This window comes from Lasiodiplodia theobromae, assembly GCF_012971845.1.
Source record: "Lasiodiplodia theobromae strain AM2As chromosome Unknown scaffold_18, whole genome shotgun sequence".
Lineage (NCBI taxonomy): Eukaryota > Fungi > Ascomycota > Dothideomycetes > Botryosphaeriales > Botryosphaeriaceae > Lasiodiplodia > Lasiodiplodia theobromae.
In genome coordinates, this window is record NW_023336388.1 from 35,030 (window position 1) to 51,216 (window position 16,187).

At 55.2% G+C, this 16,187-nt stretch overlaps 3 protein-coding genes across 3 annotated transcripts; 2 read left to right on the plus strand and 1 right to left on the minus strand.

Annotated features, from left to right (window-relative positions):
* Positions 1-369: 369 nt before the first annotated feature.
* On the plus strand, positions 370-4,779 carry LTHEOB_6222 (5'-3' exoribonuclease 1; the record flags this gene model as incomplete). The annotated part of the gene is made up of 7 exons (XM_035515455.1): positions 370-468; positions 524-1,613; positions 1,683-2,126; positions 2,183-3,401; positions 3,453-4,003; positions 4,154-4,252; positions 4,319-4,779. 7 exons carry the CDS (start codon positions 370-372, stop codon positions 4,777-4,779), a joined length of 3,963 nt encoding a protein of 1,320 aa, XP_035372805.1.
* A 1,165-nt stretch (positions 4,780-5,944) lies between these two features.
* Positions 5,945-10,231, plus strand: LTHEOB_6223 (Cytokinesis protein cyk3; the record flags this gene model as incomplete). Its single annotated transcript, XM_035515456.1, has 7 exons — positions 5,945-6,019; positions 6,105-6,606; positions 6,658-7,386; positions 7,825-8,085; positions 8,164-9,087; positions 9,133-9,503; positions 9,560-10,231. 7 exons carry the CDS (start codon positions 5,945-5,947, stop codon positions 10,229-10,231), a joined length of 3,534 nt encoding a protein of 1,177 aa, XP_035372806.1.
* Positions 10,232-12,425: 2,194 nt separating this feature from the next.
* Positions 12,426-13,622, minus strand: LTHEOB_6224 (Methionine adenosyltransferase 2 subunit beta; the record flags this gene model as incomplete). The annotated part of the gene is made up of 4 exons (XM_035515457.1): positions 12,426-13,225; positions 13,315-13,334; positions 13,391-13,544; positions 13,595-13,622. The coding sequence occupies 4 exons, from the start codon at positions 13,620-13,622 to the stop codon at positions 12,426-12,428; spliced, it is 1,002 nt and encodes a 333-aa protein (XP_035372807.1).
* Between the last annotated feature and the right edge of the window lie 2,565 nt (positions 13,623-16,187).

Genomic DNA, 16,187 nt, shown 5'->3' on the forward strand with positions numbered 1-16,187 from the left:
TGAAGAGCGTGACGCGCTGGGTCGCGTTAAGCTGGCTCGCGGGAGCACGGACTCGACGCTGGGGCCGGCAAATCCGCGGCGATCTGCGCGCGCCGGTTGCACTTCTGCCCGGTTGATGATGTTACCTTAAGAGTCGCCGCCGCCGCATCGCTTCCCTTCCTCTCTTCGAAGACTCCGTGTCGCGACTCTCGATACCCCCGTTTTCTCTCACACCTCCCCCTCCGTGGCTGTAGCCCCGCAAAGGCTGGGCCTTTCTTTCGAGTTCCGCCCGCAGTCCTCCTGTCACTGCTAGCTGTCGTCAATCAGCCTTACAGCTCCGCCGGCATTCGCTGGATACATTCTTGACCTCACCTACCTTTCACCGGCATCATGGGTGTCCCCAAGTTCTTCAGATGGATGTCCGAACGTTATCCGGCCATTTCGCAGCTCATTGCCGAAAACCGGATACCGGAGTTCGACTGCCTCTATGTACGCCCCCCGCCACGTCCTCACTTCTGTCCAATGCGCTGACGGTGATCTCTAGCTTGACATGAACGGCATCATCCACAACTGCACGCACAATGACTCCGACTCGCCGACGCATCGCATGTCCGAAGACAAGATGTTCATCGCCATCTTCAACTACATCGAGCATCTTTTCGGCAAGATCAAGCCCCAGAAGCTTTTCTTCATGGCCATCGACGGTGTCGCCCCTCGCGCCAAGATGAACCAGCAACGTGCCCGTCGTTTCAGGACCGCCCTGGATGCCGAGACTGCCAGGGAAAAGGCGATCAGGGAGGGTGTGGAAATGCCGAAGGAGCCTGCCTTTGACAGCAACTGCATCACGCCTGGTACCGAGTTCATGGCCAGGTTAACTCAGCACCTGAAATATTTTATCAACAAGAAGGTTTCGGAGGACGTCGACTGGCAGGGCGTCGAAGTCGTTCTCTCCGGCCACGAAGTTCCCGGCGAGGGCGAGCACAAGATCATGGAGTACATTCGCCAGGCGAAATCACAGCCTGGCTACGACCCTAATGTCCGCCACTGTCTGTACGGCCTGGACGCCGATCTCATTATGCTTGGCCTTCTCAGCCACGACCCGCACTTCTGCTTGCTCAGAGAGGAAGTCACATTCGGTCGGCAGAACCAGAAGAAGTCCAAGGAGCTGGAGCACCAAAATTTCTATCTTATGCATCTTTGCATTGTTCGCGAGTACTTGGAGCTCGAGTTTCAGGAGCTGGAAGAGCCTGGCGCTTTGGATTTCCCATTCGACATGGAACGCGTTATTGACGACTTCATCCTCATGGCTTTCTTTGTTGGAAACGATTTCCTTCCCAATCTACCGCATTTGCATATCAACGAGGGCGCTTTGGCGCTCATGTTCAACGTTTACAAGAAGGTCTTGCCAAAAGCTAAGGGTTACATCAACGAGGGTGGTGTCATCAATCTGGAGCGGTTGGCGATACTTTTGGATGAACTTTCTCATGTGGAATACCGTTTCTTCGAGGCAGAGAATGCCGATGCCGCTTGGTTCAAGGGCAAGCAGATGGGTCGCGAGGACGTCATGGAGCGCACGAAGAAGCGCGGAAAGATTATCATGACTACGCGTCAGAAAGAGGTCTACAAGACCATACGTCAGTATGTCAACAGTCGTTCTCCCAACGGCGCAGCCGAGCCTTTGGACCTCCCTTCCGATCTGCCAGCCAGCGATCGAAAGTTCGTGGAAGAGCTGGCAGATAGTCTCCATTTGCAATGGAAGACTCTGGAAGACGACCAGGGCGAGCGCCATCTTCAGGTGGCGTTTCCGCCAAGCCTCATGGATGACGATGACGATGAGGAGGAGGAAGACGAGGAGGCACAGAACGCCATCCTCCGCGTGCTCAAGCGTTACGACAACGCTCAGATCGAGGACGTTTCGCCGGACGAAGCTCAGGCAGAGATGAAGAAGAAATATGACGAGAAGTTCCATGCCTGGAAGGACAACTACTACAAGTCGAAGCTACACTGGGGCTTGGACGACAAAGAAGAACTGCGGAAGCTGACGGAGAACTATGTGCAAGGTCTGCAATGGGTTCTCTTCTACTACTACCGTGGCGTGGCCTCTTGGCCATGGTACTATGGCTACCACTATGCGCCCATGATTTCAGGTAAGACTTGCTGACCGCGCCTTTTTGCATGGCCCTTCAGTGCTGACAGGTAGCAGATGTGAAGGAGGGCTTGAAGGCCGACCTCAACTTTAAGCTTGGCCAACCTTTCCGCCCTTACCAGCAGTTGATGGGTGTGCTTCCGGATCGAAGCAAATCCATTGTCCCAACCGCGTATCACGACTTGATGACTAACAAGGATTCTCCTATCATCGATTTCTATCCTAGAGATTTTGAATTGGATATGAACGGCAAGAAGCAAGACTGGGAGGCTGTCGTGAAGATTCCGTTCATTGATGAGAAGAGATTGCTTCCTGCAATGGCCACCAAGGACCATCTGCTCTCACCTGACGAGAAGAACCGGAACGAATTCGGAGTCACGCTCAAGTTCACTTATCAGCCTGATCTTGATTATGTTTACCCGTCCTCATTAGCTGGAGTCTTCCCGGATCTTGCACATTGTCGGTGTGTCGAGAACATCTTTGAACTGCCCACAATGGACGGTCTCGAGGTCTACATTGGACTCGTCGACGGAGTCAAAATGGGCATTGATGCCCTTGCCGGTTTCCCAAGCTTGAAGGTTCTGCCTTTCCATGGAGCGCTAGCCTTCCATGGCGTTAGCGTGTTCCAACAGGAGAGCAGAAACGAAAGTATGGTCGTCAGTCTTCTGGAGACTGAGGAGCGCAACAAAGCTTCGAGCGCGCAGAGGAAGCTTGGCAAAGCCGTTCATGTTGGCTACCCCTTCCTTCAGGAAGCCAAGGTTGTCAAGGTGTCAGACGAATTGTTCGACTATGTGGAGGAGAACGGGCAGGTGATCTCGATCCCTCATGGCCCCAGGGAGATCTCGGACTGGAAGAAGAAGGCCAACCGCATCGAGTCCTTCTACAGCAAGCGTCTTGCCACGGACATTGGTGACGTTGAATCACTGGTGCACGTCGAGATGCTGAAGGGATTGAGGAAGACCGATGAGGGAGCTACCGTCAAGGAGTACGGCATTATCCCTGGCCAGGAGACGGACTTCGCGACTCAGACGATCGTGGATGAAGTCGTGAGTGAGGACCAGCGTTTCTTGGAGAAGGCTGCTGTCCCCATTGAAGAAGAGTTCCCGGTCGGGTCCAGAGCGTTTTTCCTTGGTGAATTCGCCTACGGCCGTCCGCTCGAGGTCCTAGGACACGCCGGTGGAAAGGCAGAGGCTTGGGTTCTTGTCGCGAAAGGAAAGGAGCAAGACTTTGGAAAGCAGATTGTCAAGAAGGCGGAATCTCAGGCGAACTATCGCCCGTCCTACGCCGTCGCTCGGCAGCTGCAGATGAACCCGCTCGCTCTGAGCAGGGTCACATCGTCGCTCTCGGTCAATTCGAGTGGACTTCGTCTCAATTTGGGCTTGAACCTAAAGTTCGAGGCGAAGAAGCTCAAGGTCCTTGGGTACTCTCGCAAGGGTGAAACCGGATGGGAGTACAGCCCGAAGGCCATTGACCTAATCACGCAGTACATGATCCAGTTCCCAGAGTTCTTTGCTGTTCTCCAGGCCAACCCGAAGGGAGACATCTACGAGGATACGGATTTCTATCCTCCGGAAATTGCCAAGCAAAAGATGAAAGAGATCGGCTCATGGCTGAAGTCGATTGAGTCGAAGAAATTTGAGAAGGTGCCCCTTGAGGCCGAACAGCTCGACTCGGATGTTGTCAAGGAGATCGAGAAGGCGGCAGACCATAGCCGCGATAACGGGCCTCAAACCGAGGGCAAGAAGATCAAGGGAGTTCCTCGCCAGGCGCTTCTCAAGCCTTCGGATGCTGAGCAGCAGATTGGTGGGCAGAGGTTCTCTCTTGGCGATCGGATCGTCTACGTCCAAGATTCTGGCAGGGTTCCCATCGGGCAGCGCGGTACCATTGTTGGCATGACACGGACTCCAAGGACGACCCTTCTGGATGTTGTTTTCGACACATCGTTCATGAGTGGGACTTCTCTCGGCGAACGTTGCTCGCCCTTCCGCGGATCTACTGTTCCGGCTACGTCTGTGCTTAACCTTACAGACAAGCAATGCATTGCCATGTCGTTGGCTGGTAACGCGAAACGGCCACAATCTACTTTCCAGCCCCTGACTGTCCAGAACTCTGCCTACGGTATTGCTGGTCAGACCCAGCTAGTTCCTGCCGATGCGCCAGCGCCACTGACTGGCTCATTCCGAGGTGCCGTAGCTGGCCAGAACCGTGGCAACTTCCGCGGTCGTGGACGCGGCGGAATCACGCCACAAGCGCAGCAGAACGGAAGCGCTATTGAGCAGAACGGACAGCAATATGAGCTACCGATCCGTAACGGGCCACCCAACGGGCCTGCCAACGGCGCGCAGCGTGGTCGGGGCGGCGCCAACGGCTTCACACCTCGTGGCCGCGGGAACAACAACTTCGGAGGTCGCGGCGGCCGTGGCCGCGGAGGCGGCAATCAACAAGGATTCACTGTCATCGACAACAGCGATCCAACGGAGGGTGTCGTCAGGAACAACCCCAACTTCCGACCTCAGAGCTACGCGAGCGTGCCTCCGCCGGCAACGCTGGACGCGAACGCGTTCCGTGGCGGACGAGGTAGGGGTCGTGGATTCCGTGGCAACCGTGGTGCCGGTAGGGGTGGTCGTGGTGGTGCGGCTGCCCAGGCTCAGTAGTGCGGAAGAGCGGCAAGGGGGCGTCGGCAAGTGCACGAGAGACGGGATATGCATGATAGAGTAGACAAGGGGTTTGCGGAGGATCAGCTTTTGATTTACGACAGATACCCAGGTTTTTGTTATGCAAAGTCCTTGATAGCTTAGCGCCGAGTTTACTGCAAAAGACTAATGTAGAAACGAGTAGTGCTGCTATCTAGTCTCTCAGGAAGAAGATATTGTCGACATGCGTAGAAACTGGCTTGCGTGGCTCTGGTGCAGAAGTAAAGACGATAATACCGCAACAAACCAAGAGTCGGTCATGGCACATGAAATTTGACCGCGCCCATCGCCGTTTTCTGAGGCTTGCTAGCACTTGGTCCGTGTTGCTATTTTGAACAGGGTCTGTGTGTGGTGCTGGAGAGGCGGGTGACGTAAGGGGATCTGAACTTTGGGCTACGATCCACCTCGGCTGCAAGGGGAGATAACTCCGCGCAAGATAGATCTCGGTAGGTGCAGGGCTGGTTCGCCTAAAGTTATACTCTCGAAGATGCTGTCCGCAAACTTTGTTGACACAGCACGGCCGTGGGATCTTACGCCCGTACAACTCTGATTGTTGCAACGATTAGGTATTTTGAAGCAGGCTCGCAGGGCTGCGCGGTTGGGCTGCGCAGCAAAGGCGGCCGGGGACCAGAGCAACGGGCAGACGGTTTCGTGATTCGCGGCGCAGTGCGACGGCAGCGGCAGCCGGAGCAACCGTGGCGGCTACCACGCGGGAGTTGATGTGTTTGCAGCTGACGGGAGGAGTTCTGGCGGCTTGGCCTGCAGCGAGACCCCGGATGCGCAGGCATGGGCGGGCGGTGAGCCGCCTTGCGCGCTAAATTCGTTGTCACCCAGTCAGGAAGTAGGTAAACACCGCCCGGAACTTCGTCCTGCTGCATCGCAGGGCCACGTCCGTCCACCGCCAGCACCCACTCAGCACCGCCGCCGCCTGCATCCTGGGGGCTTCCATTCGCTGTCCGCCGCCGTCGCTCTTTCTGCAGCCGTCCCAACCGCTCGACCGCTCCCGAAACCCCGCTGCCGCATGGCGAGGTCAGCTGCTGCTTGGAGAGTGTTCCTGGCGGTATAGCTTCGCGATTCGCCCAGTTGCACCGCCGCCCGTCCGCCGCTCTGTTTGACGCCCACCACCATGCCGCCGGCCGCGCCCCCGCTGCCCACCAAGTTTCCGTGCTGGTGCAAGGCCATATACTCGTGGGGAGGAGAGGTAAAGCTGCACTTGCCCGGAGCAACTGACTCACGCCCCTTGGAAAGCGCGGCCCTCGCTGACGCTTCCGTTTGCCTCCCAACAGACCAAACGCGACCTCGGTTTCATAGAAGGCGATCTGATCGAGTGCCTGAATGCCGGTGATGGCCAGTGGTGGATGGGGCGCTTGAAGCGCGATAGGCGCGCGGTTGGACTCTTTCCATCCAACTTTGTCGAACTGCTGGATGAGAGCCAATGGCCGGGGGCCCCACGTAGCAGCACGGCAAATGCAGGAGGCATGTCGCGGTCGGGAACAAATGCTGCCGCGCAGAAGCCGGTTCCACAGAAGCAGAAGAGCACGTTTAGGAAGCCCTTTCAGGCCTACTACAACGCTGGCCAGCCGAATCCTGTTGCCCATGCCCGCGAGCGGCAGGAGAAGTCAGGGACGTCCGGCCATGCCGATAGCCAGCGGAGACACAAGCCCTATTCATCCATGAAGCACGCCAAACCGCCGGGACCGAGCCCGAACCCGTCACCCAGGAATTCAATCGAGAGCGTTGCTCGAATCCCGCCTCTGCCAGAGCGTAACGCGTCCAACTTGAGAAATCGTGCGCCCTCGCCGTTGCCTCCAAGACAGGAACATGCCCACTATCGTGCAGTGTCACCCGCTCCTCCACAGCCTGCCGATTATCGGGCAAGTCCGCGCGCGGTTTCTCCAGGACCACCCCAGCACTATCGCGCCCCGTCTCCCGCACCGCCACAGCAGTATCGTGCTGCTTCGCCTGCTCCTCCGCAGCAATACCGAGCTGCTTCACCTGCTCCTCCACAACAGTATCGAGCTACCTCCCCCGCTCCTCAGCAGTACCAGGCGTATTCTCGAGGACCTTCTCCTTCGCCGTATCAGCAACAATACTACCCCCCTTCACCTGGGATGCATCCGACTACGCCACGGCAGCAGTATCAGGCCTATTCGCCTTCGGCCTCCCCTGGACCGGACTCGCAGCAATACTACTATCGATCACCGTCTCGCGGACCTTCCCCGGCTCCCTTCGAGGACGAAATTGGCGAAGCGTCTCCACCCCCACCTCCGCCTCCTCCACACCGCGTGTTACACTCTCAGGCGAACAGGGCTCCTTCGCCGTCTCCCTACCAGATGAGCAGAAGTCCCTCGCCGGCTCCATATAATGAGAATGGGTACAGGAGCGGTTACCACACCCCTACCTCGCACTCGCCTGTGCCCCGGCAAAGCACTAATTTGACGCCATCTCCTGTGACGAATGCTATGAACGATGTTATGACTTCCCTTGAGGATATGACGGTTGCCAAACGGAGTCCGTCGCCTGCCAGAGCACGCACACCGGCCGACCCTTGGGCACCGGAGGCGTTCGGTGAGGCCTTTGCTAATCCAAGGAGGCTCCGGCCAAATACTTCCCTTGGCCTGGGTGCCCTGGAAAATGACATGCCTCCTGCAAGGATGGATACCCAAGGTCGATCTAATACGGTTGGTCCTCAGCCAGATGGACCGCCTCAAGTGGGCAATTACGTCCAGCGAATGGAGGAACGATTGCGTATGCTGAGCAGTCGCAGCCCAGCACCACAGGATGAGCTGTTTATTCCAACCGATCAAGAAGGCCCGCCGCCAGCACCGCCGCCAAAAACTTCCAGAAACCCGAGGCCCCTAACTGTATATGCCGATTCTAGACAAGATTCGATGTATGAGAGTAGATCTCAGAGCTCCGTAGGGGGGAATTCGCAGGATGGCGTATTCCGAAAGCCAACGCTGAAGCATCGCAAATCTGCATACGAAGTCGCAAAACAAGGCCTAGGACGCACATTCACGACCAAAACCAATGCCACGAATTCCACCGAGGCAACTAACAGTACGGGACATACGCTGTGGAGTGGTACATCTGCCGGCGCCAACTCTGCAACCAGCTCTGGAAGTTTCGCAAGGAGAAAATGGGGCATCGGCGGCACCATCAGAGAACATCGCGAACGGTCCAAGAGTGTGGTGGAGGTCTCTCGTCCACGTGCTGGCAGTATTGTGGGATCACTGGACGGCAGGCCAGATAGCCCCTTCAGCGGAGGTATCTCGTATCATTCAAGCCACGCAACCAGTCAGCAACAGAACTCGTCGAGTACTGAATGGACCGGCAATATTGTAGAGGGCGGTGGCCCGCTGGGCGGCCTGACATCACCCAAGCCGAAGAGGACTGGCTTCTTCAAGAAGATGATCTCGTCAGCAAAGGCCAATGCTGCGAACGCGAGAAACACTATTTCTTCAAGTCCTAGTAGGCCTGCTTCGCGAGGAGCAGGCATACTACCGGCCGGTGTTACTTCCATCGCCGGAGGATCAGCTACTTTCCGTCCTAGCAGCACTGTGGCGAAGGAAATGGGTATGGGCGGTTCTGTGGACTGGGTGCAGGTCCGGCGAGACGTCAATCGCTCTAATTCTCTCAGCAAGAATGAGCGCATCGAGCGTGCCGAACGCTGCCAGATGAACGACATCATAGTCATCAACCCCATAGAGGTCCTTCTAGAATCCATCGAGGGTGATGAAGGCCTTGACGGGCTGCCAGTCCCTGAACCGCTCGACTTCAGTCAGTGCAATCTTGGTCTCGTTGACAAGAACACTCGTTTCATCCAGGGCCTACCTCCAATGACGACTCCGGCGAGCCTTGCCCAAGGTTATGTGTGTAGACCTTACCGCAGCGACGTCCAAAGACTGCGAGCCATCTTCACGTGGGTCTCTGAACGCATTGCTTGGGAAGAAGATTTCGAAGGCGACGTCGACACCAGGCGAGTCATCCAATCGAAACGCGGCTGCAGCGAAGAGATCGCCGTCTTGGTTATGGACATGTGCGCAGCAGTCGGATTGCACTCTGAGGTGATCCGTGGATATCTCAAGGCACCGGGTGAGGAGCTAGACTTCGAAATGATCGCGCATCCAAATCATTGGTGGAACGCCGTCATCGTTGACGGCGAATGGCGCATCATGGACTGCTCGCTCGCGAACCCCACTAACCCCAGGCGCTCGTCGTACTCCAGCGCTGGAAGTCAAGTTGCAGAGAGTGGCTTCTTCCTCGCACGTCCGTCAGAGATATGCTACACCCACGTTCCACTTCTTCCGGAAGCACAGCATATCATTCCGCCACTTTCTCACGAGGTCCTTATGGCGCTGCCTTGCGCTTGCCCGCCCTACTTCATGAATGACATAGAGATTGCGGACTTCGACACGAGTCTCCTAAACCTGGAGAACTTGGAAATGGCGCACATTCATTTCTTCGTGCCGGAGGACGTAGAAGCGGTGGCTGAAGTTGAGGCAAGGATTTTCGCACGGGATGGCGATGGAGACTTCTTCGAGAGCGGTGAAACATGTCGGAAGAGGGCCTTATGCCAGCCCGAGTGGATTGGTGGTCGCAAGAGGTACACCGTGAAGGCGCTGCTGCCAGGCGATGAAGGGCATGCCACTCTGAAGGTGTACGCGGGGAAGAAGGGGTTGATGGTATGTCTCACTATCGTACCTGAACTTCTCGAAGACGATGCTAACCTTGTTTCCAGCACTCAATCAAATCAAACCCTCATCCTCTCGTCTTCGCATTGCCGCTCACCCATGTTGGCCAGAACCCGCCGTACGAGTTCGTCACGCTTCACCCTACTCCACACGCTCAACGCCACGATCTCTACGTCGCACAGCCGCAGTGCGCCCGCCTTGCTGTCAACAACACCTTCGTGTTTGCTGTCCGCCAGCACCCATCGTCCCTTACCTGGACCAATACGCCGTCAGGACCGAACCACATGCATTCCCAGTCCACCAGCTCCGCCATGCTCTCTGGACGCATTTCGCCTAACCCCTTCGCCCGTCCGAACTCAGCGCTCAGTATGGTGTCCGCATCCGCATCTAACGCTGGGTCCGTCTTCAGCGCCTCATCCTCCGGCTCGGACCCTCTCATGGCCTCCAAGACAGCTCCCGGCGCAAGCCAGAAACCAGCCAAGTTGGCGATCCAGAGCCCGTCAGGCAAGATCATCAGGCTGATGCGGAAGAGCGAGCACATGATTGCCAACAGTCATGGAGCAGGTGTGGGAGGCGCGAGTGATGGAGAGAGGGAAGGTGGTGATGGGAGCGTGTGGGAGACGATCATCAAGATTGGGGAGAGAGGTACCTGGAGAGGTCTCGTGTTGGCGGATAGATCTGCGAGGTGGTGCGTATTCGCCGAGTGGGAGAGCTTCTAATGTGGCGGTTGAGAAAGACTCATCGATGTGTGTGGGGTTCCGTGCTGGACCGAGGGTTTTTTTTTTTCGGAATTTTTGTCTGTACTCTGGGTTTCCTGGGTTTGTCTGTTGTTTCTTTTCTTCATTTGCTTTCTCTATACACTTTACTCTAATTTCTTTCTTTCCTTATTCCTTGATGCCGTAGAGATGAGTCTCATTTCTTCTTTCCTTTGGTCATCATCCCATGGGGTATCCTGGATTTCCTTGCACCATGGCAAAAGGTTTTATTTCTGTTTTTTTCTCTGATAAGAGCGTTAGCATTTCTACGGGGGGCCTCTGGAGCATACATGATTATCAATTTCATATTCATCACACCACATATTTTCCCGTATGAAAACCCAAAAGTAAAAGTAAGCACAGAGCTGGGGCGCGTACGGCGTTGGCATATCAAAAAGCGCTATTATGTACCTTCAGTTGTATCGAGTAGCAAGCAGCCGAGTCATTGGCTAGCGTGGGAGTTTTGGGTTCTTAGCAATGTACGATAGAGACGAAGTGTTTCGGATGGTATTGGTATGTAAAGGTGTTGGTCATTTAGTTAATTTATATCTTGCCAAATCGTTGCGACCTTGTCATCAAGCACCTGTGATAGGTGAGATGGGGTAGAGTTTAATGCGCTTTTAATAAATCGGAGGCATTATTCAGGCGAGGTATTGGTGGTGTCTGGCAGTAAGTCTCCTTCGTCGCTTGTTCCAGGGTGTCCTTACGGATTGCCTTCCGTGTGAAAGCTCCAATCACTCTTCCGAAATCGGTGGCGACCGCTTGGTGGCCTTGGTGATGCCTCTTGACATCTTCGGTTATGGTGTGGCTTTCTGATTCCAAGCGCTTGTCAATCTCAACAACGCCGCACGCAATTGCCTCTTGTCGATCTCATCTTCCAGACCGTCGATCAGGTTGGACAGGTTCTAGACTGCGTCCTCAGTTTTCGCACGCTTCGCGTCCCACTTCTGGAAAGTAAAGGTGACCAGTTCCGCGGCGTTTGTGGCGTCGGCAACGAGTTGCTTCGTAACCCTCTATATGGCGCTGCGCCAGTACAGAGATAAAAATCTCTCATATACCCCATATGATAGCGAAGGGAAAAAAGAAAAAAAAAAAGGGAAACACGAAGCTTCCAGAGACCACCCTAATGAAATTCTACGTACCTTTTTAAAGTGTTTTTTGGTCTAGAGTTACAGGTTGCATGAGTTGTATATATACAAGGATTTCTCTGGCGCTTTTGATTTCGCTCCCGAAACTGACTGTGAGCGCTTAACACATTCAATTCCGGGATGTCTTGGACAGAGTCCGCGACGGAGGGTGGAGAACTTTGAGGGGGTTGGCAAGGGCCAACGCGCCCGGGATAGAATCGAGCTGGAAGCATCTACATCTGGTTAGTTATGAGAACTTTAGGCAAGTGTGATGGTGAGATTGGGGGTCTCTGGAAGCTTGTGACGTTGACCATGAAGCCAGTTGAATTCGATGGCGGTGAAAGTGAACTGTTTAAAATTTCAACTGTGGTCGTGGTCGTTGGATTTGGAAAGACTGGAAGCAGCACGAGTATCAGATGAATTAGTTATGCGTATGTTGTCTATCTCAATCGTAGGAGAAGCACGGTTGGTGTCACTAGACTTTCAGCCCAAGCATCGCTCACCAACGTTTCGGCGAGCATATTCCAAAGTCTCCATTAATTCCATCCATGTTTGAGACAGCGATTTCACGAGGGTGTTGTGAATGCAGCAGTTCCACGGAAAGCATTGGTCTTACACGTAAAGAGCCAGACAGCTCGCGTGTGTGCTACCGGTTTCAAAAGGCAAGATATGAGGCGTGGCTAAATGTCTTGTAGAAGGATCAGCATACCAAGTAGTCACAGTATGTTGTAAGACATCCTGCCCTTCCATATCCCGCAAAATGAGCTACTTATCCTCCTGAGTAGTTGCAACGGGCACCCGGACGTACATGTGGGGTTGAGAATTGCACGACCAACAGAGAAACAGTCCAACTATCGACGCAAGAAAAGTGCAATATTTCTGGTGAGCCATGAGTGTGGACGGCATATCCTTTCTGTCTAAATGTGATGTGTTACATTTACAGGCAATGTGATTCGGTAGGAGATTGAGAGAATATAGCGACTGGCGTTCTTCTCTCTACCTCATATCCAAATTGGGATACACATGGTACCTTATGCCTTACCCAACTCTTTCCTCCACCACTCCGCAAAATCCACACAGCTACAGTCAATGCCTAGAGCCCTCGTCTCCTTGGTGTCCAGGTGACAATCATAAGGCCTCCTGACCCTCTCGCCCCTCTCCTCCGCCTTCAATTCTTCTTCAGACGGCCTGAACGCCTCCAAACCCTCAGTGCCTACTCCAAGTATGCCAGCCAGCACCTTGCACATGTCCAGCTTCGTCTTGCAATCTTCGCTCGAAAAATGCAGAATCTCCGGCAGGCGTGCCGGAGCCTCAGGGCCAGGCTCCGCGCGCCCGGTGTACAGCGCGCATACGTCGACGCACACGCGGCCCACATCGGCCGTGTTGGTCGGGTACCTCAGCGCGTAGTCATCCATCTTGATCTTCTCGTCGGCCGGGCCCAGCGCCGCCGCCTTGCGCACCTGCTCGACCAGGCAGTTAACCGCGCTGTCCGACGGCTTGCCCGCCTTGCCGTAGAGGATGGGGACGCGCAGCGCGGCGGCGAGAGGTCGTGGGTGGGCATCCTTGTTCCGGTGCTCGGCAGCGGCTGCCAGCACGGCGTTCTCACCCTCCCATTTCGTCAGGCCGTACGTGTTGGGCGGCTGGGTCGCGGCGAGCGGGGCGTAGGGAGCGTCGCCGGGGACGCCGGGGAAGACGTAGTCGGTGCTGATGTAGAGGGTGAAGATGGAGCGGCGCGCGGCGGCGGCGGTCAGCGTGCGGGCGGCATCGACGTTGAGGGCGCGGGCGGCGGCGGGGTTGGTGGAGCAGGAGTCCGGGGAGCGGTCGGCGGCGCCTGGCGGGGGAGGATATGTGAGCGGGCTTGTAGCGATTGGCTTGTGTGACGCGTGGCGGTCGCGTTTCAGTGGCGGGCGGAATACTTACAGTGGACGATGACGTCGGGCCTGCGGCGCGGGTTGTGAGTAAAGATACGGGTGGCGGGGCAACAAGGGCGGCTTACTTCACCTCGTCGAGCGCCTTTTCGATGGCGGCCGCGTCCAACAGATCCAGCTTGATGGTCGAAGGCGGCGATGCGCGCGTCAGGCCCGTCCCGACGACGGACCAGCCGCGAGCCTCGAAGGCCTGGGCGACCTGGCTGCCGAGGAGGCCAGTGGCTGTCAAGGTCAGCGTCGGGCGACATCATGGTGTTTTCCGCGATGCATACCGCCGGTGACAAGCGCAGTGCCGCTCATTGCGATGGAATGCGGATTTTGGGATCTGAGCCTCTTCCTCGAAGTCCTGCGCAAGGCGAGACGTTCAACGAAAAGTCCACGTTGTCAGAAGGCCTGAGGCTTTCTTGGGGTTCCAAATATTCCTTGCCGACCCGCAGGCCAACAAGAGAGGTCAAATAGTTGTAGTTTTCAACTAGCAAAATTCCAGCGTCAGCAAATGCTTCACTCGCATGGAAAATGCTCCTGCACTCGGACTGGAGAAAAGAAGAAAAGGTTTGGCAAGGGAGGGCGGAGGGAATTTATAGGCGCTGGTGAGCTTGGGCCACCTGGCCAGGCAGCTGGACGGCAGGAGGCAGCAGCACACTTTGGGAAGCAGCGAGGGTCCCGTGGTTGCGGCAGGCAACCGGAGATGGAAGCTGCCATTCTTCACGGGCGGGCGGCTTGCGTCATCAGCGAAGAAGGTCGTCACCTGCGTCTCAGGACGGGAAGGCAGCAAGCACTGGCACTGTCTTCTGCAGACTCACTCACATGCGTTCCGCTCAGGAAGGCGCCTGGTAGGTATTTCACTCGCCTGCATGGAGACTTGGGACTCACGTGGGTAGGTATGCGCCCTTTCCTTCATCCTCGGCCCGTGTTGGCTTGTTTATGCTGTTGACTTCTCACTTTGCTCTCCAGTCTGACTGGCAAAACGACCAGTGCCTTGGTCCATCGCGCTATGGCTGTTCCAGATTCCTCTGCCACCCCGCATGGTCCTTTTTGCTGCCTGGCTCTACCGGTTAGGGAAGGCTCACCGTTCTGGGCCAGAACTTCTGGCGCTCGACGCAACTCGCTCCAAGGGCGTCTGCCTTCAGTTACAGCTTAATTGGTGTACAATGTCAAGTTACGCCATTACCTTGCTGGACAGCTCAATCAAGGCTAGCAGCTCCTACTTGGAGGCGCGGAACCCCGTTTTCATGGCCAGAACACGGTGGATGAGCTCGTGATACTCCCATGCCGTTTCTGGCGATGGAGCTGATATACCTGCCACTCAGGTAAATCACAATTGACACCAACATGGTAGTGATTCTGTCACATACCAAGTCGAGCCGTCCTTGAGGTTGTTGAACTCCGCAAAGTTTCGCCTTCCCTGTTGCCAAGCAACCTTGTTCTCACAACCCATCCCTCACACCCTGCTACAACCCGGCCCTCTCCGGGGCTCGGTGCTGTTACCGAGCCAAGCCCCCCAGCACATTTATTCTGCACTTGCTTTATGCACTTTAAGATCCATCACTAGTACAGTAGCTCGAGCAATGAAGAGTGTCAGCGGCGCTAGATCCCGACGGGTATGCTCAATTTGTGCTGTCGAATGACTTCAATATCTGCAATTGTCTAGAAGCTTTTAGCGCCGCAAGCGCTTCATATGTGCCGTCTAGTATAGTTGGAGCTGTTACATGATAGGTGGAATCCTTGAAGATTGTTGCGAAGTGAAGTTTTCAATTTGCGTTTGCATTCGCCTCGTGGCAACCACACCCCCACCTTGGCACGACCTCGACCACCCCTGTTATCCGCTGCATCTACACTTCCGCATAATCACAGCATCTGGAAGACATTCGGTATGCCGTTCAATTCGTTGTACGTTCAACGAAACTATCACACACTACCGCCGTTCAACTTCGCGGCCATTACTGGAAACAAAGAGAACAGCAACACCAACTTTAGGATCTTCATGAAGATCCTTGGCTGGATTCTGGAAGCCTAAGCAGCGGCAAGCCTGCGGCATCGACTTAACCGCAATATACATGAGAGCTTCCCTCAAAGCGGGGCAACCACCTGCGGAACAGTTTCCCCGTTCTTCAGCCAGCCACGAAGTGGAGAAAAGGCAAGCGCTGGGACCGGTCGATGGCAAGGATGCTTTGCTTTTTGGTCGGGTGATCAATTATCAGGCCACAATCTCTGTTTGAATCATGACCTCATGGTAGGCGGGTGCGTACGCGGCTTCCGCGCTCAAATCCTCTTCATTGTACGCTAAGAGTGATTCTAGAAAGCATGCATGATGACTAAATTTGCACTGCTACTAGTTATACGTAATTATGATGCGATGGAAGTGCACTTCATACATGCAACCAAGAAAAAAAAGAATGCCCCTGATTCTAAGGCTCTTCCATTCTTGCGTCCGAGTACCACATTCACATACTTCTTCCAGACGGAGTATTCTCCGTCAATCATTATTGAGGCATCTGTGGCATGTCCTCGGCATTTCTAGTAGTGTACCAGTCTTCTCCACTACCCCTGGTACCTGAACGCTCAACGGTCCGCTTTCGCCACCTCTGGTCAACCATCAGGCACCGGCGCAACCAAACAAACAAAAACATCGGAATCCCTGAATTGGCCAGACATTCCCACCAAGCGGAGCTTATCACCTTCCCGTCCCGGACGTTTTCTGCGCTTCCTCCCGAAGGGCGTGCCGTAAGACCCGGCCCAGACCAGAAAAATTTCTCCAACACGTGCTGGCGTTAAGCAACTTAGCGGACCACAGATTTGATAAATGCCGCGAACTCAAGCTTTTTGCAGTAGCAGTTAGTGCAACCAACATTCTGACTCTGGTAG